Here is a 27779-nt window from a genome sequence, read left to right on the forward strand (position 1 = left end):
TTCGTGTCTCTTTTCGGAGTTTTGCTTTATCTAATATGTACGAGTCGTCGCTTGGGATTCTAGTTTGAATGTTTAATTTCATGTCATTGAAAGTATCATTACAGTCTAATAAAAAATGGAAATTTTCCTCAACTTTGATTTGAACACCTGTTATCGCAGGAGTTTATTGAATATAAATTTAGTTAAAAAAAATTAGATTTGACACGAATAAACTCGCTAAAAACGAACATAAAACTTGTTCTCCTGGATTTTAATAATGTCTGTTCCGTTCCATTATTCCACAATTCGTTTCATATTTTCATAACTCAATGCACTTGGCGTAAAAATTTAATTACGTACTAGCTCAAAGATAAATTTCTTTGTTTTTAACACAACAAGAACTTCCAGTAGTGACGACCAATTTCATATCTCTACCATTGTTGCTCTTTCATGTACCGTATGTTTATACATGAGGATTAAATTCCATCTAGCCAGAAGCCTCGCAAACTTAGTTAGAGTGAATTTAATGCACCTAATTTTCTCTGCTTTCATAGTAAAACATTACCATCTACCTTCCAATATGAAGCAACAACTTAAACCCAGTCTTAGTTTGATGTAAACGATGGTGGAGGCGCCGGGCGACTGTCTCTATCGCCTAACTTACTGATGGAGGTGTCGTTGAAATTTCGGATAGCTGTTAGGTGACCTCTGCGCGGTGAAGAAGTGCGAATTGACACCCACAATCGCGCGAATCTCGCGTTCGTCTTGGGTAGCCGAAACATTGATCCCACATGCAGCACCCCTATACCAACACATCTGCATGAAAATCATCGTGGAAACCAGGGGACCAACACGAAAGATGAACTTACCTTTCGGGTTTTCGTGGCGGTTTAATTAAGATTTCGCGTCAAGTTTCAGGTCGTCGCGGACGGAAAAAGAGATGAGATGAAGGAAAATTTTCAGAGTGTAATTAGACATTGCTGAATGGTTTCATAAAAACGGATGTCGTACCAAGGGAATATTTTATTTGATACTTCAAGAGAGTTTTCTTTTATTTTTTATTAAAAACGGTGGAATATTAAGTTTGCACACTGCAAATTCCTCGGCTTAAAAAAACTGATAATGAGAGAATTTTAATTATTTAAGGTGATTCGTAATATAAAAAAGTATAAACACATTTCTTTTACATACTAATTGCAAGTAACGTTGATTAAATTCCACAGTATTTATATCCACAAAGAACAATTTAAAAACATCCTATCAATACTTTGAACCGAATTCTTCGAATATTTTCCTTTATCATCATCACCTTGGTTTAGTTTTCCTCGATAAAAATTTTCCACGAAAATTCGCTCTTCTGTCGCTTTTGTTAATAACGTTTGATCATGAGAACAAACAGGTGCTGCTTCGTAAACAATTTATAATCTGATATTCGCCCGTCTGAATACAACACCCAAAACCGCAGAACACGTTCGATTTTGGTTTGTTCAGTTTGAAAGCGTAAAATTTCTGTAACAATTCAAACCACTACTAAAGTCAAACTTAGCAATTATAAATGTCGAGCAATTGCATTATGTAAAAGCTATGATGGAAAAGCAATCACACATTTCCTGCAACTACTTCACTTACTTTGTTAATGCTAAAGACGTCGTTAATAGGAAGCGAAGCCGTTTCGGCTTCTTCCGTTTCTTCGCTCTGTAAAAACAACAACTCAAAAAATATTATCAGTGTACGATAAGTTGTGTCCAGGTGAATTGTCGACAGTCATAATTGCTAATGTGCACTTCTTGGATTTTTAATCGACACATGAAAATTCCAATAAAAGACGATAAAGTTTGAACCACGTAAAACACACGACCAAATTATGTGCCTTCGATAATTACGTAATGAATTTCCGTTGGATCGGTGATTCAGTCTGATTCCACGTCTGTTAGATAACCCATTTCCATGGCTCCGCAGGTACAGACTGGACGAATTGGGTGTGAAAATACACGGCGACGGTCTTTCTTCTTCTTCTTGCACTGACGATGTTAATTGCTTTCGATTTAGCCCATGTTTGGTTAAAGTGTCATGTTGCCACAAAATTATAATAAAGAACGCACGGAGAAGCAGTCTCTTTAATGTAGTTAAGAATTTATTTCGTTAATGGAGCGAAAGCTTTCCTTGAATTTAGTCCGGTGAACAAAAAAGTAAAAACATCTGCCATGTGATGAGTAAAATGCAACATATGCATGAATAATTCCACCTAAATACGCCCCTGATACTGCATGGAAAAGTGATACTTGCAAATTAATTTGTTTGAAGATAAAGGTTCAAAGGTTTCCCACCAGAACACGACAATGCTTATTTTAACATTTCATTAAACATCCCCTAGAGAAAGCTCCAACTTTCGACATGAACATACCCCTATTCTAGCAATGATTAAAATAGTCAGAATTCATAAGCGGAAGATTTAAAATCTTCACATTTCCATAATCTATGTCAGTTTATGGATTTTAGTATTTCCTTGCTAATTTTAACACGGCCCCCCTCCGACTTCCTAAAATTAATTCTGCTTGAACTGTTCTCGCGCTTTTGAATTGTTAATATTCGTTCAACGAACTCGCTGTCTGCTTAATATCACAAAAAGTTTTAAATGTTAGTCATTAGTTCTCTGTGCGTTATTTATGACGATATGTGGCAACATGACGTAACGACATAAACAAGAGTGTGTGGCTTAATGAAAATAACACACCTTGTTATCGATAATATAATTTACGATGCGAATGGTGTATATCAATAATTTCCATCAAATGTATAATGTATGTTTGTCTATAACATTTATGACGAAGTTATGGATATTTCATGATTCACCGGCGAAAAAGATATGCGAATTTTTCGGAGTTCTCAGTTTAAAGGCAGAACGTCACATTAATACGGTTTTTTTAAAGGGCTTCTTAATTATTCAAACGACAATTATATGGGTCTGAGTAAATAAATAAAAATCGATTTTTTTCACTGGAAAAATACAGTTAAAATCGTGTCAGAATCAATAAAAAGTTTGATTCGTCGTGACCATAAATCCAATCATAACTTTGTCGTTCTCTCAAATCTCTCAAATAAGGAGTTCGCAAACAGAAATAGATGAGAAAACCCGAAAACACACCCGACAATTTTGTGAATGGATCGGAAATGTTGTGAAATCGATAGAAACTTGAATTTAATGCAATTGATAATGAATAGGTCAAATGTGACATTCTGCCGTTCAGTATAAATTTTCAAGTACTTTGTTGACATCCACAACTTGTTCACATTGTGGGGTTTTCCATTAATTTTAATTCTTTTGGTTTTTATTTTAAAAATTACTGGGAAAATTCATCGAAGCGTCTTTGAAGTGGAAATCAAAATTGTTAAATTAATTAAGAAGCATATTTAGAGTTTGGCCGCTTTCAATTCTTTCTTATTCGTACCCAAATGATCTAGTTTTTTTGAATTTCAAATACGTTTCGGATTCTTTGATCACTTCAGCCTCCGATTATCAGATCGTTTTGTGAACTTAACCTGTAGAATTATTATTGCCCAATTCCAAGAAATGTTATCAAAGCAAAAAACGACCTAATCCGATAGAAAATTACGATAAATAATCCACATATTGAGTATAAACATCATTAGATAAACATTACTAAGTACGATCATTACTGACAAAACATTGTAATACCCGGAATAAATAGAATTTAGATCTTTTCAGTCCATTGCAATTTCGATGAATTTCCGCCAATTATATCACCTCCACTCAAGAATCAAAACTAATGGAACCACTTCAAAGTAATTAAAAATAATCACCTGCTGGCAAAGATGGTCACCGGAATGATGCGTGCAGGTGTTGCCCGACGCAACCGCCGCCGCACAGGCTGCCGTCCCCGGCACTTTGAGCTGTTCCTGTTTGTAGTCGGGCTGATAAGGAAGCAGCATACGGATTTTGCCCCATCGGTTGAAGAACAGCGCTATCGCCGCCACCCATACCAATAGGACCAGTAGCACTATACCTATTTCGACACCTCTTACCTAGTGAAAAGAAAAGAGCTAAAGCTACCATAATATTGATCCTTGGCTTAATTGAACTTTATGAACAGTTCAAAAAAAAAACGGAGATAATTGAAAATTTCTATAGACTTTAGATTTCGTTTTTCTGTCGCAAAGGGAAGGTAAACAAAACCCCGATTTCTAAAAATACGCCTTAGCAATTCTACACAGGTCCCGGCAATTCTTGGAAAAAGAAAAACTGAGAAGTATGAAACGTTTATGCTCGGAACGAGTTTAGTTTCCAACGACCTGCTTGAATAATACACTTTGAAAGTCGGGAAAATATAGTCGAGGAACTGCACTGTTTGATCCAGAATTATTTATTTTAGAGTGTTTCAGAACCGTCTGAAATTAGCGACAAGGATTCATCTAATCAGTCTGGACGCTAATGTGGTTCCCAACAGAAATTTTCTCGGGGACCCCTTGACGGGTTACTTTGGTACGAAATGCTTGAAGTGTATTATTTGTTTTGTTTAAAATGTGAATAATATTCAGTCACCTTACACTTTTCTCTGTATTTACTGATAAGTTTAAAATTGCTGAATTAAATTAGCTCGCTCTAAAAGATGTTTCTCTGGAAAGCCAAACAGATTTAATGTAATAACAAAAAGAGCTTGAAATTACTGTTTTCGACTCGCAATTTTAAATTGGAAAAATGTCTGGAAAATGTTAAAAATTATTGTTTTACACAAAAATACAAAAAATTAGACCGCCACGTGGCCACGAGTTTTAACCTAAACTTTCGATAATTTAAAAATAAATAGACAGTATCTTTTTATTTATTAATAGACTTTTATAGAAAACCCATTTTTAATTAACGAACTGTTAATTTTTAAGTGGTCGTTAAAAATACAGAGAAAAAGTTAGCTTCTATTCTTTAGAAACACAAACTGGCTTTCAAATTTAGAATTTTACTCCGTCTTAAAGTGCAAGTAACGACCCTTGTAGTAAGCATATTTAATATAACATTTGCGCCCCATTTTAGCAGAAGTAGTAAAATGTATACATAAAAGCAGGTCTTAATGCACATCAAAACTCGCCGCCACGCCATGGCTAAAATTAACAACGTACAGTGGAGCTTGTTTGGGGATAAGTGTAATCCGGTAGGTCGACGGACTCTGAATCATCCCTCGTCGCTGGGGAGTCCGACGGAAGCGTCGCCATGGGGTCCTGCTGGGGGGACGACCGTGGTGGCTCTGGAACACACATATGCTCTACGCAAGTTCACACGTGTGTGTTCTCTCCTACTGGATAACATCCACACATCGAAGAAAAAGCGTTACAAGTAAAAGAGGAAGGACCACATTCCCGTCCTGAATTCCAATGGAAATCGTCCTAACTTCTAAACTATGCAAATTAATATCAGTGCTGAGTTATGACTAGTAATGCGGTCCTTCCTCCTCTGCACATTTCGCGTTCTTACCCAGTGTGCGGAAGACGATTGGCCTGCTTCTGTACTTTTTGCCGCCCCAAACGGCGGCAACTGTCAACTGATACTGAGTGTCCGCTTTTAGGCCGCTCAGGGTCACAGCATCGGAATTTCCCGCAACCACCGCCACCACTCTGTAACTAACAACCTGTTTATTGAAATTATACCTGGAGCATTAACGGCTCTAACAAGAAGCGAATTAACAAAGAATTAAGATACCTGCGGGGCTGAAATTTCGTTTTCTTTGTGCAAAGTCTGCTTTTAACCTCTAAATGGATTATTGTGTCGCGAGAATGAGGGATAAGGTAATGGAAAGATTTGTGTCATCCACTTAACCGAGTTCGGAAAGCTGGAAGTCTATTTTTAGTCAGAAAATGAAATTTTCTTGCGGGCGGAAATATCGAATTGTTACTCACAAGATGATTGGAAAAGAGCGCGTGTCGCGAAGATATAAGCGAAGTTACGAGACATTCTCTAGAGTCTTTTCTGATTCTTGGCTTAATCACATTTTCCAGGACGTAATGAAATTAGTGTCACCGGTAATATTACAGAAATTTTTGCCGCTTTTCAAGAGCGTTGCTCTTTTTAACTGCCTGTAAAACCAATTTTGTAAGAATTCCATTTGCAACTTCTTTCTTTTTATAGCCTGAAAAACTTTATGAAAGATAAAAAAATTACAATGTTGTGCTTCCATCGTTGTATAATTTGAATAATAGAAGCATCTAAAGGATAATACCCTGAGGTGTAGTCAATAACGGCGCTCTTGAGATCCTTGTCCTTCATTTAACTTCGCACGTTTTATCCATTCCCTGGAAATGTTTCGTCTCCTTTTTAATTTAGCTCACAGCTGTTTTATTTTCACAGGTACTGGGATAACGTACACGGAGACTTCATTCTCAGTTTCATAAACTTAATAAAAATTGAAACTTAAATTAGAATTAAATTACAATCTCAAACAAGTCGATAGAATGGAAATAATATAACAAATTCGAAAAGTTGAAAAATTCTAAATAACACACGAGTTCTGTTGCATATTTTTCAATCATAATGCACATTTTGATCATTTTTCCATGTTTCCACTATGATATAAATCGCTTTCCTCGGGTGAACAGAGCGAAATAACAAGAAATACTTCAAGATATGAACAGACTTCTCGCGACTCTGTCGACGTAACAACGAAGAAAACATGCCAAACTTGACAGGAGTTTTAAAGTATGGATAATATTGCTCGTAATATGGAAATTTTACGGTGATACTGCAATGATAAATGTTTTTGAGAAATAAAACAGTCGCTAAAAATGCTAAAAATATACGAAAAAAAGAGCAAATTATTTAAGTATTTCTTTTGTGTAATGTAATTAAAAAAAAACATGACGTGCATAAAGAGTATTCTTGGTAAGTGTAGTAATTATGTTAATTTTTCTTGTATTTAGCTTTATTAGTCTGTTAATGTCGTTCTAATTCTTAATAAAGTGAGGCATTAAATCTTTTATGGGTTCGGAAAACGCGGTTGCTTCCTGTATTTTATATTCGGTCTAAATGCAACAAGAGGCGTTAATTAGCGATGCTTTTATACCTTATGATCCTGTTTTGAGACGCAAATTTTGAATTTGTTGTCAAAACGAAATATGTAAGCTAATGGAATAAAAAAGGTCAGAGTTGCTGCATTAACCTTTGCCTTGTAATTGCATTCCTCGGCCATTTATTATCCAAATATCAGCTAACAATAGTTACAATGTTTATTGTATTCATTTTTATAAGGCAATATTTCATTCGTGTCAGGTATATGCCAGTGATGCGCTCATTTAGTTCATATAACAATACATTTATCTTTGTAGATAATGTCACACTATTGCAGAATTTTTTTAAACATTTTTAACTTTTCGAATGTTTGGTTGTTAGTGAACATTGATATATTAATCGAATTATTTATGCATGTGTTTAATAAACCGAAACCCTTTAAAAAATATAAATTTTGTTAATAATATTAAAGCTAAATTACCATATAAACAAACTCATTCCATAGGGTCATAAAGAGTGGATTATAAATTTCTAATAACAGAAAAAAGCTTTTTTGGTGAAATTTAATGAGTATTTAATTTTTTGTGATGTAAAATAACCTCGTAAATTTTAACCCAAAACCCGTTTTGATCCATCAGAGCAGGATTTAGAGAGAGAAGTTTTTGGAAATACTTGGTTTTTATTTTCTTCAATTATACTTAAAAGTTATGTCTAGTAATAGGAGCTTCTGAACTGGGTGCGGACCTGGTAGATTTAGATTCAGGCAATTTCACTTTGAAAGTGATTTCCTGCTTATCCTATACAAAACCTTGTCGACTATTGAAATATTCTCCCGGCGCATCCACCATTTATACGTGCTTTAAAAATGTACCAAATCTATTTTTAAGTTCGTTTAGTTCCACTCCACTTATCCAATCTATCAATAAATATGTTTTAAGAGAAAAAGTTCTATTATGGATTTATTATTTAGTAGATTTTCTTCACAAATTCCACGTTCCTCAATTTTATTTTTTATGTTCTCTCAGAAACGTGTGCTTCACGCATATGAAGTATGCAAAAAACCTTCGGAGAATGCAAATGTTCCCTCAAAATGTAAACAGCTGTTTTGGAGTGGAAACAGCTCCAAGCGTTTGTAGCACAACAATTCTAAGAATATCTCCACAGAAGCGAGTATCACTTATCTTTTGTCACAACGCAACTCAAAGAACTTTTTGTAGAAATTGTACCAAAGGATCTCATTAGGCTTTCGTACAAGTATCCCTTGACACCTAAGCAGACACAAGACACGTACACAATGTCAATATTACATTCATAGCCCCGAAGGTACAACACGATTACACAATAATTGTCGTTGTATTCAGGATGAACTTAAGCACATTGAACAGTTTAGATTATTAACTTACTCTGCCTCGGATTTTCCGAAATTATAGAAATAAAGCAGCACAGGTTAGACGCAGTATAAGCGCCCGATGATCGATCGCTAAGCCACACTGTCTCGAATGTCAATCCGAACTGAACGAAACTCTTATATTGCACCCTTATTGACGAGCAAATCGCCCCTCTCAATAATGGAACTTGCGTGTGTGACTTGCGATCGATTGGTCCTTAAAAGATGCATAGCTACTAGGGATAATTAAGCGTTGTGTTTACGGGAATTAACATGGATATGACGGCTGAAACTACTGGCGGATTTTTAATGAAGTTGCTGGTGGTGGTGTTTCATTGATGGGAATTTTTGAAAGTAAAAGTTTGGTAAATTTCTGCAAGAAAAATATACGAATATTTTCATTATAAAAATGAGAGCCCAAAAGAAAATCTACAATTTTGAAAATGTTTAGAAAGAATCAACAAAGACAATATATAAATTACAGAAAAATATATCAATGACATCAAAAAAGTTTAGAGAAAATCTAGAATCTGGAAAAAATTTAGAAACAATAAACAAACAAAATCTGAAAAAAAACTAGAGAGAAACTAAAGAAAACCGCCCCATAACTTTGTGTCACCTTTCTTCATTCCAGCTTTTCTCGAATTCATCCATGAATACGTAGCTTGTCATCGCATCAGACTCAACAAACATGAATTTACTTATACACACACAAATTTCCATTCCGTTGACACAACCTCCAGAAAATCCTCTTAAAATTGAGCAATTTACTGTCAAACTCCGCCAGAGTTTCGCCTAATGTGCGTTTCACAGTAACGACCTACCTGGCGTCGGTCGGCTTGTACGTGACGTCGTACTTGTCCACATTTTCGACTGATGTAGACCACGACACTTTGACGGAAGTGGGATTTAGGAAAGTTACGGTGATGTTTTCTGGCACCCCAGGACCACCGGGCATCGAACCTGCAATTGAAAGACGATGTGAATAACGATTGCTTTAACTGAATTTCACGAGTTTCTTTTTACTCCAGCAGCGAAATCCAATTCGAGTTAAACTGGATTAGGTTGGCTTAAACGTGCCCCAGTTTGAAAAGAAAAATGACGGAAAGTTGATGAAAAGTTGTAAAATTGCTTCGTTATCGGATTTATTTACTACTTAATGCAGCGTTTCTCAACATGAAGGTCGCAAAGAAACAAAGATTATACTTAAGCAGACAGTTTTCGAAGAAAAAAATTCTACAATTTACTGCAGCTCTAAAACGCTGCATCAAAGGATTAGGGCTATGAAGTCCGGTGCTTTTACGAGGTGTGCTTTCAAACCCCGACGAACACAATTTCTCTTGCACATGAATAGAATTACGTTGGTTGCAATGGACCGACGGAAGTACTTGACATTTCGCAAATATCTCTCTCTATTCAAGTTCAAAGTTGAACTCAGGCATGAATAAAATTGCATTTCTGGACATACATGAAGCTGTCGTCGCCACGATCTGATGCTCGTCATATATCACATCATAGAACTCATTTTTCTTTTGCTACTTTTATTAACGTTCCAGTTATTAAATATTGGATGAGTTTCGTCTCGGAAAGCGTTCGTTAGTTTCAATCTATCGTATTCGGACAGATTTCCTGAATCAATAATATTAAATTACGTTTAACCATTATTTTGCGATCTTTAGTTAACGATTCATGTGATGCATCATAACCTATGTATTCTTATGTATCGATTGGTGTTTATAAATTTACAGAATGTGTGCTAACAACTGCAATTACCTGAAACCAATTTTTAGTTGTAATCATTGTGGAAATAAATTTATATTTCACCTAATAACTAGAAATTGAAAATTTGAATTTATATTCGTTCCATTTTATATGAACTGTTGCGCAATTAAAAAATAAAATAAAATTACGCGTATCGTAACAAAGAGATTAGACATATCAAGTTGCAGTTTTTGATATCAAGAAATTCTAGAAGCAAGCGTAAAAATATCTTGTCCAGAAAAATTCCACGGAAGCCGTCGGTAATAGATATTCCTCAGCTGTTGCATTGTTTTTGTTTTTAAAGAACTCGTTTTCCCATTTCCCGCTATAGACTAAGTATTTCCTTGCGTTGATAGAAATCCACCGGACGCTCTCTTAAAGAGAGCCTTTTTCAAGAAGCTCTTTTACAAACAGTACATCGACCGTTAAATTCAAAAGAAAGAATGTCAGAGATCTTGATTTATTCATTTTACTTATCAGGAGGAAAAACGGCTAGAAAGTAGTACATATTGTGCCACATGAAAACTTCATACTGGTAGGTAAATAATGGCACGAGCTTATACTGAACTTATAAATTCCAAATCCGCTCTTTGTTACATTTTCTCGTACGTTGCAACTTCCTTACCGGAGATCCTCTCTTCGCCTGTTCAAAACTCTCCATAATCATTCAGAGGCTCCTTTTGCATAATCCAACGCGTTCTCAGAACAATATTAACACGTAGGTGGCACCGAAAGTTTCTGCAAACTTGCTTATGATACTGAACATTGCACATGTTCATATTTTTAACTCAAAAATTGCTAAACTGAATTTTAATTACAAAATAATGTCAGTATTTGTAAATATTGACACAAGCTGCAGCTTTATAAATTGATACCGAAGTTGAGTTGCTTAAGTTTACATTAATATCTGTTAGCACGCCAGGAAAATTTTCAAGACTCGTTATTTTGCCACTTGAACTTTCTAAACTTGCGACCAAATTACTCACAAAATTAATTTTCAAGAATTTAATTAACATCCACTTTGTTGTGTAAAAATATGAGATACTATTTTCACTCAACTCCGTTATTTTTAAACCACTTGTTATAAATCAAACCATTTTTACTGCGCTGACCTTATCTCTGTTTTAGTTTTTTTTCTGTACCTGCTAATCCGGCACTTAGTAGCAGCAAGACGGCAGCCAATAAGAACATATTAGCTGCACGTGAAGTCTGGTGTTGCCCCTAACATGGCGGCGGTGATTCCCCGGAGTCGGTCACTTCAGGAATCCTAATCTCGTGTGCTTTCGTCGACGCATCATTTGTCGATTCCTCTGGAACTAAAATTGTCTCTTAATTGGTGTAATTAGGGTCCTAATCAAATTAATCAATACCTGGAGCTCATGATTTGAGTCGTCCCAGGAAGTACATACATAAACAAATTAGCTGTCTGTTAAATCTCGTTGAATTTAACAATGCAAAGGAAGGTATATGTATTAACTCTCAGTTCGGTGGATTTGTAGCCGTTGGCTGAATATAAATTTGAAGTAGCGTTTTAGTTACAATGGGGTTTTACGAGGATGCTAAAGGCATTTTTGTGTTTAGGTTTTAAATGTGAGGATGGGAAAATTTAGGGGTTTTTATTTTAGAAATTATTTCAGGGGCGTTTTAATATCTCAGTTTGATTCCAACTAACCAAACGATTTTAGTTTATTGTTCAAATTAAATTAAAAGCAATTTCATTGAAGCAAATTTAGTGGTCCGTCTGCCTTTAATTCCTCAGGAGAGAGTTTTGATATAGGGAAAATATACGTTCCTGCTATCATGGAAATGTTCGAATATTAAATACCACTTAAGAGATTTCAGTCCTTCAATACACGAAGGACTATATATGTTATTTGCTCTATTGTGCCATGACCTTCTGACTGGGATCGTGTCGGGAATATCAAAGTTTTAATTTGCATAATTAAATTGTGGGAATTGTCCGACTCTAGTCCTTTTTCCTTCAAGCGGTTGTCTGGTTGGAATATTTGGGTTCTTCCTACATGTGCGGTCAATTCATTGCATATTTTTATTGTTTGGTTTGCTATAAACGATTTGTTTGATTCGTTCTATTTTTAAGTCTACACGATGGAGCACTTTTAAGACATCCGTTGGAGATTCTAAATTTAGAAATTTCGTAAAATTCGCCAGATGCTTTTCAAAGAGACGAGCTTTTGTTACTTTCACTTGCTTCTCCAATATCACCGGACTGACTCAAATAACTTTGTTCCCTTCGATTAATTTAAATTTTCTTGTTTTCCTAAGACGGACGACTAATTTGAATTTAATTAGCATAAATAATTTCACAAATAGAATTAGCGACGTTTTAAAAAGGATAGTCGCACCCTCGTTCCACAAAGTTTCAAACTAAAATTTTAAAATACCATTGAAACCGATTTCTAAGAACCCCATGAACAATGAACTTCATTAATTAACCACAACGCTTTTTTAACTTTATCCTGACACCCTTTTATTCCCTGTGCTTTTAACGCTCCCCGGGTCATTTCCCATGAACTTTCCTAGCCTGAAATTTCCGGGAATCCGCCTGCATAATTGTATTGAATCGAATAATATTTATATTGAAAGTATGACCTTAATACCATTGATTTTACCACAAAATCGAGTTTTATTAATTACATATTTAGGAGAATTGTTAGCATTGTTACGATAAACAAACAGTTTCTAAAACGGAACTTGACATTTACCACCCACGTCACTCTTTACGTTGCAGTAAACATTGTAGACCGACCTTCTTCCAAAAAGGGTTCAGTATTTAATTATTAACGTACGAAACGGTGACGAAATAAGATATAATCGAACGAAAGTAGGGCGAGAGAAAATGGAAAAACGATAAGGTATGACGAATTTTTAATACTCAGCTTTCAGACTCGCAACCAAAGAAATTACTTTGCAAGTGAAAACTTGGAACTTTAAAATCCCTCTAATTAAAGTACGAAGTCTTTTGTAAACTAGCGGAACTATCGTGGGTTTATAGACTTCATAAAAACGAACTTTTCATTTTGTTACTGGTTCCAATTACTCGAGCGAGATTCATAAAATTCCGCTTTTGTAGAGGCAACTTCGTGGCGGAAATAAATATAAAAACGGAGTATTTGCTTTCATCAACACAAAAGAGTAACTTGTTATATCTTCTCCAGACGATAAATTAGAGGTGATCTTTATAATAAAAATTTACGAGACTGTTCCCAGAAAAACGTAGAGGTCGTTTATTGAGAAAAATTGAAACCTTTGCTAGATGTTAGAGCATATAGTAAATTTTTATATTTTTTAATCAACATTTTAATTAGGAAGAATGTCTGTTTGCTCTTAATTTTAGGTAGGAGAAAGAAAAAGGAAAATGGTTTGTTTTGTTAATTAAAAATCTTCAAGGTGAAGACAATAAGATCCTGATGATAAATCGAGTAAAAATTTTCTATTTAACTGCTGTTAATAATTAAAAAGAAAATGAAAGATTTACATAACAAAATTAAGCAATTATGAGGAATATTTTCAATTAAAATGAGTAAAAACACACTCAAAAAATGTCGTAGAAGATGTTGAAAATACGATGGATAAGGTAATAAAAGAAACTGTAACTACCGTAACGCCAATCTACTTTTTTATTGTCAAGCGCTTCAAATCAGGAAATGAAGTTTTTAAACTTTAAATTACGACGCCTTGTTCTAATCACGTCGCTCTTTTCACAAACTGTCTGAATGTTCCCAAAAAAGATAATTTGCAATATAATCTAAATTGGTCTAATTTGTCCCAGAATTTCCATCGACAGACCATTAATTAACCCGCATAGATTAAATGCCAGACGATATTGCTTTATCAAGTGATTCACTCGCAGGTGTGGGCTTCTGGCAGAACTACGCAATCCTTGATATGCTAAACTCGAAATTTTAAACACACTAATTGCATTAAAAAAAAAATTGTAAAAATGGAACGCCACCATAGCAAAATTTATCATTTTGAGTGAAACCTTTAATAATAAATAAATCCCAAGTTTGAAGCTTCTGTTTATTTTTATTCGACGCTACCGATTGGATGAAATATTTTTGGTTCCGTCCGTGGACAAGGTCCTTTCACCAATGAATTATTGATAGATTAGTGTTGTGGTTTCATTGGGCTTGAATGAAATGGACCACCTGCCTAGAAATAATACGATAGAAGAAAAAAAATGTGAATTTTTTCCAATAATTTTATGTGAGCGGACGTAGAAATGTATCGATTCTTTCAAAATTAAAAATAAACATGGAAAATTGTATGGCGCCTACATTTGTGTTTGACGTACAGTAAACATGTGTCTGCTTGTTTGAAATTGTCACTGATTCGACTTTCGATTAATTAAAAATAATAAAACGTAATTTTCGAAGATAATATGATCGCAGATGCATTAGAAAGAGTGATGAAATCTGTAAAAATTGTAATTAAAATGAAGCAAATTCCCAACTACCGACTGAAAGTGCAGCTCAGAACTTAAGGACAGCTCATAAAACTAAAAACGCAACATGCAAAGAGAACACATAAAAATCTAAATAGAGAGCATTCGAACGAACATTAGATCCACTAGTTGCTAGTAAACGACTGTTGCATCTCACACCGTCGGAAGAAACAATTTTAAGAGATCTAGAGAAGATATAAAATATTTTTAAGCTTCTTATTGCAACATCAAAGTTCCTAGACATAAAGTTGAATAAAATTTTGAGGCTGCAAAAACAGATTTCGTTTGCCACGTGGAAAATTGCCAAAATAATAAGAAATATTGAATCTCAACATGTTCAAAAAATATGGATTATACACATAATAATTAACTTTAAAATATTCATGCATTATGTCGAGCTTATAAATAAATATGAAAAATAAATTTTCGAAAGCCTTCCTGAATTTTGCTTTAATATTAATACCTCAAAAAGTCAGTTATCATAAAATTTATATCAAAGCTTGAAGTGAAGCCAAACGGAAAATTTCCGTAGAACAAGGATTTGTATCGACGGTCGCAACTGACCGTAAAAAGTCGTGCTTTTTAAGCTCTCGGATTTATTTGAAATTTGGAATCAATACAAAATTATTCAACATAATCAGAATACGACTTCACGACCTATTAACCATTTTATGAACCGCAATAATCGCTGTTATTACTATAAATTTTACATTTGATATCAAGTCGTGAGTATCAGATTTATTAAGCACTAACAGCTGTCGATAAAATAGTAAACGACGAAAGAATAAAAGATGAATTTTCCTGGGCATTCTGTAGGCGCAAATCTGACAATTACCAAATTTTATTGAAAGTTTTATTTTTAACCGGCCTAATTAGAACGTGAGCACTTCTGATAAAAATATTTTCTCTGAAAAACAAAACCATTCATCCAAAATTTATGATCTTAGGAAACATGAGCGAATATCAAAACAAAGAAGCTCTCGGTAGAACACGTGTGCTTTAAAAATGTTATCGCTTTTGATTGTACAATTCGACGAATCATCTACCACTCCTTCCACAACTAACATCGCCATTTATGCACCAATGAAACAAAACCAAGATGATTTCCTTATCAGTTGTTTTCTTCTTTTCGCCAATGTGTGAAGACCTTCACACCACCCAAAAGTGGAGTGGTGACTATATCAGACCCTTTTCTTTAATTTTTCACCAGTTTGTGCAGTGTTAGTGATGGTGAAAACTCTAATTACTCAGAGAAAGAAGAGAAATTCTGTCTGAGCATTTTTTTAAATTGTTCAGGCATTCTTTCCACTTCTTTTTCTAGTAATTTCAATCATCAGTGCCTTCTACAAGAATTCTACAAGGAAATGAGACGTGAAGTGTTGATCGAGTTACGTCACCTGATTGTTTTTTTAACAAATCAGCGTCGTCACTCTTTCGCCTCTTTGCATCTGTTAACATCAATTGAAAATTTGCGGAAAACTGCAAGGCTGTGGGTAAGTCAATTTTTTTATTCTATTTTAGCTTGTCTTTCAGTTCGGGTCGTTTAGTATTGAAAGGTTAGGTATAAATAACGGATTTTAAGCGGATTTTCATTGATATTACCAGCATGACTGTGGAAACAAAAATATTGAAAAGTATAAATAGAAAGCTGAAAAATGTTTTGACGTTCGAACGCCGTGTTTTTTAGTTTGCGCAATATTTTGAAAAATGCGTGATACAAACTGATTGAATTAATTCATTTAACTGACAGGTGAACGTGGTCTAAAAATAAAGTTATTTTTCACCTAATAATTTGCATGTTTTTGCTATCTTGACGCAGAGCATGTATTTTATTACCTAACTGATAGAATTATCTGATTTTTTTGCTTATAAAATCGGATTCCACGTTTTTCCGGACTTGTTTAAATTAGAGCTTTCATGCTTTTTCGGGTTTAATTAGTTTCATTTCTTATTCGCTACATTTTCCAGTAACATTTAATATCGCATTTAAGAAGATAATCTAGGCTAAGCTTACTGAACCACTTTATGACCATTTGTATCTATAAAAGCCACATAATTACAGGTGATGCTATTTTCATTGTGCTTTTATGATTTCTAATTCCACATACTCATGTCGAGTTTAATTTTATTCTCATTTTCAACGTTTCGAGCTCGAGTCACTTTTGAATCGGATAATTCAGACAGATTTCATATGCAGACATGTTTTATTAGAACGACAACGAATTTATTTTGATTGCGACAGCTAAAATTATGGACTGAAGGGAATTATAGCGCAGCTTTGTTAACATTTATGGCTTTAGAAACTTGCTTTAGCTCCACTTGTACTTTAGGGAGTGAGAATATAGTGCCAAAGTTAATTGTTTTGAGCTAATCAGGTAATAAGTTAGATTGAAACTATTATTTGCAACTAATAGGGTTTTAGGGGCGAAATAAACCCTTGCAATCAGTCGATATAAGCCTTTAGTTAATAGAATATGTAATACTGACACAGGATTAGGTAATTCCAATTAATAGTAAACCAAACATGATTTAATTTGTGCAAAATTATACTATAAATTCTTTGTATGTATTTGGATGTTAGTAATTATGCTCTATGAAGTCATTTTCTATGTAGATCTTGGAAAGTTTAAATTGTTGTCACCAGGTAGAACATTGTTATCACGCGGTCAACAATGTGCTAAAGTATCAAATGATTCCTTTGAAAACAACGTGTAGATATTTATAACATTACACCCAAATTAACTGGAAAGAAATACTCTACAAAATCAAGCTGTTAGATTGGAAATACAATATTTTTTTCTGTAAAGGACATCAAAAGAATGGATCGATTGCGTTTAATGTTACAGTTGAATAGCTTAATACGACGAAAAATAAGGAAAGGTCCACTGAAAAGTTTATTATAGTGCCACTTTCTCTGTTTTCTTCTATCCGTGTTCTTAACAAAATGTTGTGAGGATAAACACACTTGTTGCGTGAACTTGTTAAAAAAAAATTGTGCAGGTGCCTCTATAATTGCGTTTTATTTTAAATTTTGAGTAAATTTAGTACCGACTCTAATTAATTTCGGTTCGACTGAAATTATTATCGTTGCTTTGAATTAATTACCATGACCTTTAATTAACATCAGTTTTATCTATAATTGGGAAAAATTCTATTAAAATTTTTATCCTTTTCCATGCAGTAGAAAAAACGGAAACAACTCGAGGCTAAATCTTTCATTATTTCATGCAAATATTCCATTTCCGTTACAATAGAGGTAATTTGCTGTGAGTCGTCCTAAAAATAACAGACCCCGAGAAGACATTCCCTGCAATTGCATTAATGTAAACTTAACGAGAGCCTTTATAATGGTAATCCTTTACTTCGGGTTGATTTAAACGCGGTTTCTTTGAGCGCACGCCACTCTGTTTACCAATTCCCCCAGGAGTCAGTAAAATAAATTAACAATTTATATTTTGTGAAATTTTCACTGCGATCGTGTTTATTACGTGATATTTACTTTCCACAACGTAAAGTGAATAGTCTAAGTTTTGTTCGTGCTGAAACAGATTGCGAGGATTTGCGGAAATTCCCTCCACCTTTGAGGTGTATAACCCAAAGCCGCACACTATTGAATTATCAAAACCAAGAATTGTGAATTGGGGTGGCAAATTGAAATGCATTCCTTCCGAGTCGTCGAAACGGAAGATCCAATTTTCCGACATTCTTAAGCTTGGTTTTATTGAAAAATCGTGATCGGGTTTGTTATTTCGGGAAAAACCCTGCGAGAGGACGAGAGAAAATGGCGATATAAAAAGACATTATTAAGCTCCATATTATCTCCAAAATGATCTTTTAGTCTCTAAATTTATTAAGACATGAAGATATTGAGCTTCGTGTGCAGTGCATTGTAATTCCGGAATTCATATCACGTTGGATTTGAGGATTTGGGAGATTTAATGTAAAGAGGGTGGTAAACATAAGTTATGGATGGAATAGTTTAGCACAGAAACAGTGAAGCATATTAATATTCCCCTTCCAACCGTCTTTAGATTTTGTTTTCAGAGTTGGCAGATTATTAAACTTCAGTTTTAATTTTTTAGATTTTTAGATTCTCTACACTATAGTTTTCATAGTGTGAACAGAATGTTTCGATCTCTTAAGAATTATTAAAACTCCGTCGGGTAATACAAAAAATTAAAAAGTCCCTTTTCTGACTGTTGAATAGCTTAAAACAAAAATTAGTCTTTCACGGCGGTACTCTTCCTGCAATTTAATGCTGTTGAACTTTAACTGCACCTAATTCTCTCTTATCAGTGATGTATGACTTGACTTTTACAGCACGACAAAGTTTGCCCTTCGCTGGTTTATTCGCAACACACGTGCTTATAAATTCAAATTAAATTACTTTTGTTTCAGGATAATAAATCACTCTTACACTACGCAAAAACTAGCAGCAAAACTCGTCCAGTGCGCATTTCGTTTTAATTTCAGCAAAACTTCCAGTCGTTGAATTTGAAGTGATCCATGTCCCCCATTACTGAAATTAAAATCTTCATTTAAGAGGTAGGTTAGCGAGATTCGCCGTAGCTGTTGTTCGTTGCTTCGGCATTCTCACTGCCCCATTTCTTGTGATTATGGTCGCCAGTTTGTTGACAAGGAAAAAAAAACGAGGGGTAAGTGTGTTACCCTATTATTTGCTGTGTTTGAAGTCTGGAAATGTAATTTATAGCAGAGTAGTTTTCTGACACTTATGACTCGTTATAACCATCAATTTACTTCAAGTAAAGGCGTCGAAGTCGGTGGCTTTGCGGTTGATGTGAAGCAATAACGAAACAACCAGAAGTTTATCAATACTGTGTTCATCGATCAAATAAAAGCTCGTCAATTGCTTTTGTCTTTGATAAAAATTTCTTTGCTTTTGTCACAGCTTTATAATAGTTGCCAAGTGAAAAGCTCATTGAAAGCATTCCTTCAAGCTTATTCAAAATTATTTCAACGACACTCATTCTCATTTGCTGGCTCTTTGAAATCTTGTGCATTTGAAGATTTTTATCTACGCATGGGTGGTTCACCAAGGGTTCTTATGTTGCACAATTAGGGATACTTGCTTCTAGAATAGCAATTATAATATGCAAATAGGAACTGTTTTGTAATAATCTCATTATTACATCGAAACTAAAATTTTCTCCACACAGATCGAACACCCATGAATTCTCCTCCAACAAACTCCGACTGAAGCTGTTTCCGGGACTTTGGAGTACAAGGAAGATTTTCTAAGCTAAGTTCAACCCCTTTACACATGAGAAAACAGCCAACGTGGTGATATAATCGTATGTTTTAGGATATCAAGTTTGCAAAATCTCTCTGTGGACCTCTTGTCGCATTTAGACATTTTCCATTCAGACAGACTCCGGCTTCGGGCAAGACAGCTTCGAAACAACTCCTACAGCAATTGAATCTTCTGTGTGTGCTTGAGTGCGGGGAGTTTTGTGTTCTCGAGTGCGGTCATGGCTTCTATCGTTAAATTTTGTGTCGGTTTGAATTGAAAATTTGTGTAGTTATAATTGAATTTTGATTGTTTGAGCGTTTTAATTGTAATAGTTTCTAGTTAATTAATTTAGTTTTTTGTTGTATATTTTTCATTGTTATATAACATACATCTGAGCCTGTAATTTACTAACAATGTTTCAATAAAATTGTCAATTTGAGCGAGCTTTTCTAATTACAAAGTTTTACAACTATTTATTACGCCAAACTAAATGATCTGTTTGTTTAAACGTAATTGAAATCGAAGCCTTAGAGCATTTTTACGTGAAAAATTAAACTGGGAATCGTATTTTATTTCCGCCAGTAATTTAATTGGATTTATGCTACAGTTTGTGCAAAAAGTTGGTTTAATACCATCATAGATTTAGAAAATGCCTGTAGACATATTGTTTTCACTTGTCTATCTTGGTAAATTTCACATTTTTTATCTTCACTTTATCTCCTGCAACGAAATACTTGGCCTCAATCTAAATCGACATTCTCGGTGTTGCGCTTGCGAAAAACCAACGAGGGGCGATCTATAAATCGGCTTTTATTTTCTTTTAACATCGGCGTTTTCTTTCCATAGAAATAAAAATGAACAGAATAATGATCTAAAAATGATCCATCGACATCGTAAAATTGTGGTGAATTTGATTACCCCCCTTTTACCTATAGATCCAGAAATATATTCGGCTAAAGCGAATAAATACTTCACCAGAAGCCCGATTTATTTTAGGAACCAAAACCCCATTATAATTTTACATATCGCCACCTGGCTGTAGCTCCCGGCTTTGCCCATAGAGAGAAAGGATTTTCCAGGATTTGCTACGTTGTTTATTTTACGGGAACATTCGGCTTTTATTTTTCTTTGTTTACGAAGTCTTGAAATACTGCAGTTAAAAACAAAGTTTAATTAACACGCATCAAAAATCCTCTTTGGCTTATTAATTTAATGAACTTTTCACAAATGTTTACTGAAAATGTAATTGCTCACGGTAAAGCAGATATGATGTGGTTTTGAACATTTCCGCTAACTCGATACAATAGGGAGATCGATAGAGGTGTTCTGGTGCGAATTCTCTCTGGGTAATATACAGATATAAAAAGAAAGGTAAAAATGATTATAAGTTTAAAACTCATAACGTTGGAATTATGCAAAAGTGTCGCTAACTTTCAAAAATATTTCCATTTTAAAGCGGAGTCGGTGCTTCAAGCAGCAGCTTTCCAAGAAAAAATAATTGGGTTGAAATTTCCTGTCACATTTCGATTTTAGTTTCAGTTGAGTCAATTTTACTCGTTTGGGATATTAAACCTAAAACGTTTGAAGGGCTCTCAATAGTAGTCACAACCAGACCAAACATTGCATGCACTAAAATTAAACAACAGAAGGTCGAATGTGGGGATGCGGATGGTATTTTACAAAGTGGCAATGACTATTTAAACAACGCCAGATACCCAGAATTTGAATTTAATAAAATTTCCTCCATTTTCTAAGGACAGTTGAAATTTCCGTTTCCGGTTTTAATTATTTTTTAGGTAGATTTCGTTTGAGTCGAAACTTCACGAAGTTTTATTTTGTTTGCAATTTACCATGCCCACAAATGTTTACGTTATTTTGTTAGTGCAAATAGCAGAAATTATGCAACAAGTTTAAAAAAATATTTTCGTAAAACTTAACCTCCATAATTTAGCAAATCCTTTCGTATTTTTCAATTCCATAATGCAGTCAATAGGTATACAAAAAAATAAAGTTTCTGTGCATGTTCTGCACCCATTGCACTTTCTAGTTTCGTTATTAAACTCGGAATGCGTTTCGAGATCTAAACATAGCCCATCCGCACTAATAGCACCGTCTTGCCCCATCAAATAGCAGATAATCAACTGTGACTGTTTATTTTATGCTCGCAGAAGTGTACTAAATTTAATCAAAGTTTGTTGTGACTGCCTTAATTACTTGAGCTGCAGAATAGTCTAATAAAATAAAAAGCCTTTTCGAAATCACAGAAAGCTTTTAGAGTTCCCGCGGTTCATGCCATCGTTTTTCCGTTATCGTCTATAATTAAAAACCTATTTTAGTTGAAGAGTCTAGACTAAAATTAGCGAGCAGAAAATCTAGCTCAAAAATCATCCCGCATTGTTCATGCAATTTTTACAAACCGGAACTTTCATAAGCGGCTCTCAACCGGAGCCAGGTCAGCAGTTTCAGGTTTCAGAACAAACCGCTCTTTGACACGCAACACTGCAATATTCTAGCCTCTTTACGGCGTGATTTGTACCATTGTCGTGCCGACAAACCCTCCATGACCTGGAAAATTGGACGAATTCGCACAATTTGGCCGAATTTTCGCACGAAATTTGTGTGAAAACTACATGTTCGTTTTGGTTTTCGACGAGCGATGAGAGAATTGTCGCTTTTGGAATGAAGAATAGGATATTGATCCGTTGTGAACTATCAAATCGATAACATGTGGGATCCCAGTCTTTAATATTTAACGTAAATGAGGAGATTAAATTTTATTAAGGTGGTGGAAGGAAGTTTTAGGCGATGCAGGATCCTGTTTACTTTTACTGTTTGATAGAAAGTAAACATTTGCGAACTTGAAGAACTCACAACTCATTGTTTACTGAAACTGATAAAAGATCAAATTAATTTTTTTATGACTTTTTCAGCACGATACTCAAATAATTTGCCCCGAAAAAATTATAGCACTTACACGAATTGGGTGTAGGTACCTCTTATCAGAACATCATCAAACTTACTCAGTAATTACTTTATTTAAGTTCAAAGTTACCAAATTTATTGGTCAATACAGATAAAATCGGATGAGACAAAAATAAATTCAATTTCACAAATTAGTTTTATAAAAGAGCCATGCAATGCGGTGAACGCAAGTAAAACATTTGACATTTAGAACAAAATAATTTTAACTCAGAGTACTTTATGAACTATTGATTCAGTATTATGAGTAAATAGAAAAGGAACCAAACAAGAGTCAAAGGTTAAAAAAACTGTAAATGCAGCAGGATCGCATGTTATGAGGAGATTTGAGTTAAAAAACGAAAGAAAAAATTCATGCACGCACCCAACACCGAAAAATGACGGAAAATAATAAATTTATTAATTTATGGATTAATTAAAATGCCCAAAATTTGTATCACGGTGAAAATCCCTTACTCGCGATATGAAAAAATGTGTAATAAATCCAGCCAACAAATCACGCCACTTTATAGAACTTCGTCCGTTCAATAAATGTATCAACATTAATTGTTATTACTTTGCGAGATATTTCGCTTTTACCTCACAATTTTGTTATAAATTAATTAATTTGTGCACTGATAGGATTTTTCGATCACGTTTCTCAGATTGAGCTTGTTGGAAACAAAACCGGCCTTTAGCTAAAACGACACGCGATTGGAGCTACACTCAAAAAGCAGGAAGGAAATGAGAATGTCAACAAATTTGTTTTTCCGGTTTAGGTTTATTCGATACCGAGGATTTGTTGAGTGTCATTCTGTTCTTTCTAAGAGGGATGTGGTGAATGTTTACTAGGCTAAAAATACAGGCAGATAGGATTTTCCAACGCAAAAATTGAAAAAACTGAAGAAACTATCAGGTTTAGAAATGATTGAACTCTGGCGTTTTTTTTTTGTCTAGATATGATGCAATGCTAAAGCATGTCGCAAAGCAGAAACTTCACTAAAAATAAAAATAAAATTATGTGCAAACGGAAACGAAATTGCTTTCACTTAAATCCTGATTATTCAAACTAATAAATAATTTTACAATGCTAATAAACATAACGCCGTTACAACTTGATCCAGTTTCAGTTAAAACAACCTAAACGAATTGTGAGGTTGAACTGTTGCATATTTAACACATCCATAAATACAGCAAAGGTGGCACCAAAGATGTTTCAAATTACTTTCGTTTGAACTTTCTATGCATAGATTAACATTTTTAACTCTCCAAGTAGGAGGACTAAATTCAAGAAGGGATGCAATAAGTCAGGACGTGACATTCTGATGAAAACTCTCTTTACTTTTTTCTTTTGGTCTGTTCAGTGTCAACTAATCGAACATAACGAGGAAAATGAAGTGAAGGTATTTGCAAGGCAAATTGGCCGAATCTGGTTCGGAATTGGCACAGCGCTGATGTAGTCAAGGCTGAGTTTAACAAAGATAAATTCTTCAAATTGTAAACACTTAAAGCGGAGTTGTGAAATTTTAGGGTTTTTCAATTAACGATCAAACCAAAAAATGCTTAAACAAATAAGTTGTTTTGTTTTGCCTTTTCGAGTTTAACGATCGATATCCCCCAAATGAACACAAAAATTTGCAGAGCTTTTTGTGGTCTATTTAATTCGCGGTACTGAGCTTTGTAGCTCTGGAGCTCTTTGGTTTGATGTTAGTAATTGACGTACCTGAGGGAGTCACGGCGTTCAAGTTTTATCTTCGAAGCACAAATAGGACGAGGGTGACGGTGATTAAATAAAATTGCTTTGAAAGCTCTGGTTTTCAAAGAATTTTTGTATTCATTTATTTTTCGGTTAAAATGGAAACAAGTAATCAACAATTTGACATATATTTAAGAGTTTTGTAACTTATTTCTAGCTTTGATTGATTGGTTAATATTAATAACATGTTCTATAATTGATGAATTTATGTTGTCACATGTTATGTAGTTTGATTACCAACAAATTTTGAATAGCGGATAATTAAGAATAATTTTATGGGATTTCAACAATTTTGTCGATTAACCCAAATTTGCGTTGGCGTCCACGTAATCAAACATTTCATTTTGCTATGTTTTCGTTCTTTTGTTGTGAAGCTGGCGGAAATTAACATAACATGGCTTTGTACGCTCAGAATAATAAAGTAGATTTGAAAAAGTAATTTCTAGGTTGTTCATTTCGTTGCAATATTGTCTAAACTCTTTTTAGATTCTTTTCTATATGCAGATTCTTTCGTAAATTTCTTTTTAAATTCATCTTTTCATCCAACTAATATCATTTCGGAATCAGTTTTGAAAAGCCAAACCATAAAACAAACAGATAACAATCATACCCACTCCTGTCAATTTATCATCAGAACTCGTTTTTAATGAAATGGAATCTGTCAAAGACAAGACTAATTATCACAAAGCTTCCTTAAAATGGGTTTTGTTTGATCGTCAATCTTATAAAACCGATCTTTGATGGATATAAAAATAACTAAAAGCCCAAAAATATGAGCCCATTTAAGTCCATTTCATTACAGTCAAGTAAATAATTACCAACTGCCATTCAAACGAAACGAGAAAACGCACATTAATTCTAACAAACATAATTCTGATCCGGGAAATTTAATTAATCCCGACAGCGCGGTATTTTTATTGCAATTCATACCGGAAATATGCCAACTTTGCCCGGAAAAACCGAAATCAGTAAGAGGCGCTGTGGCAGTATTCATTAATCGCGTTCAGAAACTTGAAGTTCACTCGAGCAAACAAAGTTAGGAAGTTCCATCGAATGCACGCAAGTCTAAAAAAGCTTATCTTTCTCACACGAACAGTTCCAAAACAATTTCTTAAAAGCTGCCAACTTAGATTGACAGATCGCTAACAATGGTGAAGATCTTTAATGGAAAACGCTGTTCATCAAATATTTACTCGCGGTAATAGAAATGACGTTTTATTAATATGGAGAATGACGAGAAAATTAGTTAATTTCTGTCTTTATTGAATTAATACATCAAGTGGTAATTAGATCTCATGGGTTTCGTGTTAATGTTGGTAAAAATTTAATAAGAAGTTTCTATAACGGGAACTGAAATCGATAGAGTTTTGAACGTTGTTCGATAAATCTTAACAAACCCAAAGTATTTGTTTTATTGACTTTGCGGTGAAGTTAGGCAACGCATTTCAACGTAATTAAATCAGTGCTCAGGACAAACTCTCGCTAAATTTAATTATCGCTAGAATGATTGCTTCAGTCAACTTTACCTCAAGTCGTCGTAAAAAATTCTCAGATAACTTCTACAATTAAATTCAATTAAAATATCGATTTAGGTAATTCCGGTAAAAATCAATAAACAACTATTCAATGTAATTGTCCGTGGAATCAATGCGGTATCTAAACAACAAATTGCGCATAATACCCACAAATTAAACTAAACAAAACTCCTCCAAAAGATCCTACCTCTAGATATTTTCAATAGTTCACAGTTTCATCACAAAAAACACAAACCACAAGTCCGCGGGTGAAAAAAACAGCCGGCGCTCACAACACATCCATCATTTGATCTATGATATCGTCGGTCACATGACCTCTTCAAGTCGAGCGTCGCGACGCAACTGAGGACCGGAACAGGTACGTAGGGCAACGGCGTCGACGCGGGGATGCATCGCGACGGCTTACACCACTCGTGCACTAGAAAACGCACTGACTGAACGATATTTCGTGGGTGCGTGCGTATGGGCCCCTGGTGCATTAATAATGGCAGCGACAAACAGTTCCATTACTTATTACCATCAAGGTAACCGCCATCGATTTGGTGAATTATTGATAACGCGAAGGTATAATTCGACAGAAATTTGAGACACATTTTTACGGGGGCGATTGAAAGACGTTTCGACATTCCTTCAACTTCAGTAATGACAGGATTTCTTCACAGTAATGACAGGATTTCTTCACAGGGTGTTCATAATTTGAGGTAGCTCTGAGGGTGTAAAAATAAAACTGAAGTGGGTGGAGCTAAAAAGATCTGACGGACCTCGGAGTGTTTAAAAAAGTCCGTCTGGAACTGACCTCGTCAAGAGAAAGTCCCAAACCCAAAGGTCAACATTCGCAAATCACGCCCGCGTTTCAAGCGCCGCCATCTCTTGGTTTCAGGACGCACCACCGTTTACCAACCTGAAACGTGCGGTTTTCCACCGAAGTAGTACAGCTTACTTTTAAGAAAAACCGAGTTGTTCCTTAATTTTTTAATGAATTTGCTACATTATTTAGAAGTATTGAGTTGAATGACGCTGAAAATAGATTGGTCTAATCCGGGAAAGTATTTTTCAAGACGTAGTAGAAATTGTTTCGAAGAACCTGAAAGGGTAGTTCTGACAAGGGGGTGGGAATGTAATAAGGCGGATGCGTTGTTATTATGAGTTTAATGGCATGTTATTATTTGGATTTTGCTTTGATACATAATTGAAAAGGGCAAGCAGGACTCATGATCTAAGTATACTTGAATAATAAGGCTTATTATTAACGTTTGGTGCCAATACACATTTTCTGAATTTCCATTTTGATGGCACTGTTCGAAGACGTTAATAATTAAGATCACAATTAAAACATCAGTGCAATGAAAACGATTTATTGGGAACTGTTCAGAAATGGTGGATGCGCCCGGCGAATCGATATTTTAATTGATTTGGAGTGCAGTCAAAATAAAATTACGTAAAGTCAAAGACTAATTTTATCACAGATGATGGCTATTATATTAACACAGAATCACCCACTTGACTGCGAGAATGCAAAGCCTCGGCAATAAATTGAGTTAGGCAAGTCTTAATGAAGTTGTATTGACCAATTTACTTATTAAACATTAAATTTCACAGTTAAACACAAATAGCACCAAAAGTGTTTGCAAACTTACTGCAGTGTAGCCAATGAAATCTCGGGAAGTGTTCTTCT

The 27779-nt window shown here is 34.7% G+C and overlaps 1 protein-coding gene across 6 annotated transcripts in view; it reads right to left on the minus strand.

Moving 5' to 3' along the window:
* Positions 1-26535, minus strand: part of LOC148168501 (uncharacterized) — a 30232-nt gene extending 3697 nt beyond the window's left edge. The window contains exons 1-8 of one of the 6 annotated variants that reach the window (XM_088044601.1): positions 26292-26535; positions 11282-11455; positions 9203-9341; positions 5465-5610; positions 5113-5255; positions 3802-4023; positions 1609-1674; positions 644-781 (exon numbers count right to left, since the gene is read on the minus strand). In XM_088044601.1, coding sequence (XP_087900727.1) covers positions 677-781; positions 1609-1674; positions 3802-4023; positions 5113-5255; positions 5465-5610; positions 9203-9341; positions 11282-11330 — 870 coding nt within the window. In that variant the 5' untranslated portion in view covers positions 11331-11455; positions 26292-26535 and the 3' untranslated portion in view covers positions 644-676. The remainder of the gene's footprint in view (positions 1-643; positions 782-1608; positions 1675-3801; positions 4024-5112; positions 5256-5464; positions 5611-9202; positions 9342-11281; positions 11456-26291) is intronic. The other 5 variants (XM_088044597.1, XM_088044598.1, XM_088044596.1 and 2 more) reach the window with 5 other exon arrangements.
* Positions 26536-27779: the final 1244 nt, after the last annotated feature.

The sequence above is a fragment of the Gnatocerus cornutus genome, chromosome 9, assembly GCF_029298725.1.
Source record: "Gnatocerus cornutus isolate USDA-ARS CGAHR chromosome 9, icGnaCorn1.1, whole genome shotgun sequence".
NCBI lineage: Eukaryota > Metazoa > Arthropoda > Insecta > Coleoptera > Tenebrionidae > Gnatocerus > Gnatocerus cornutus.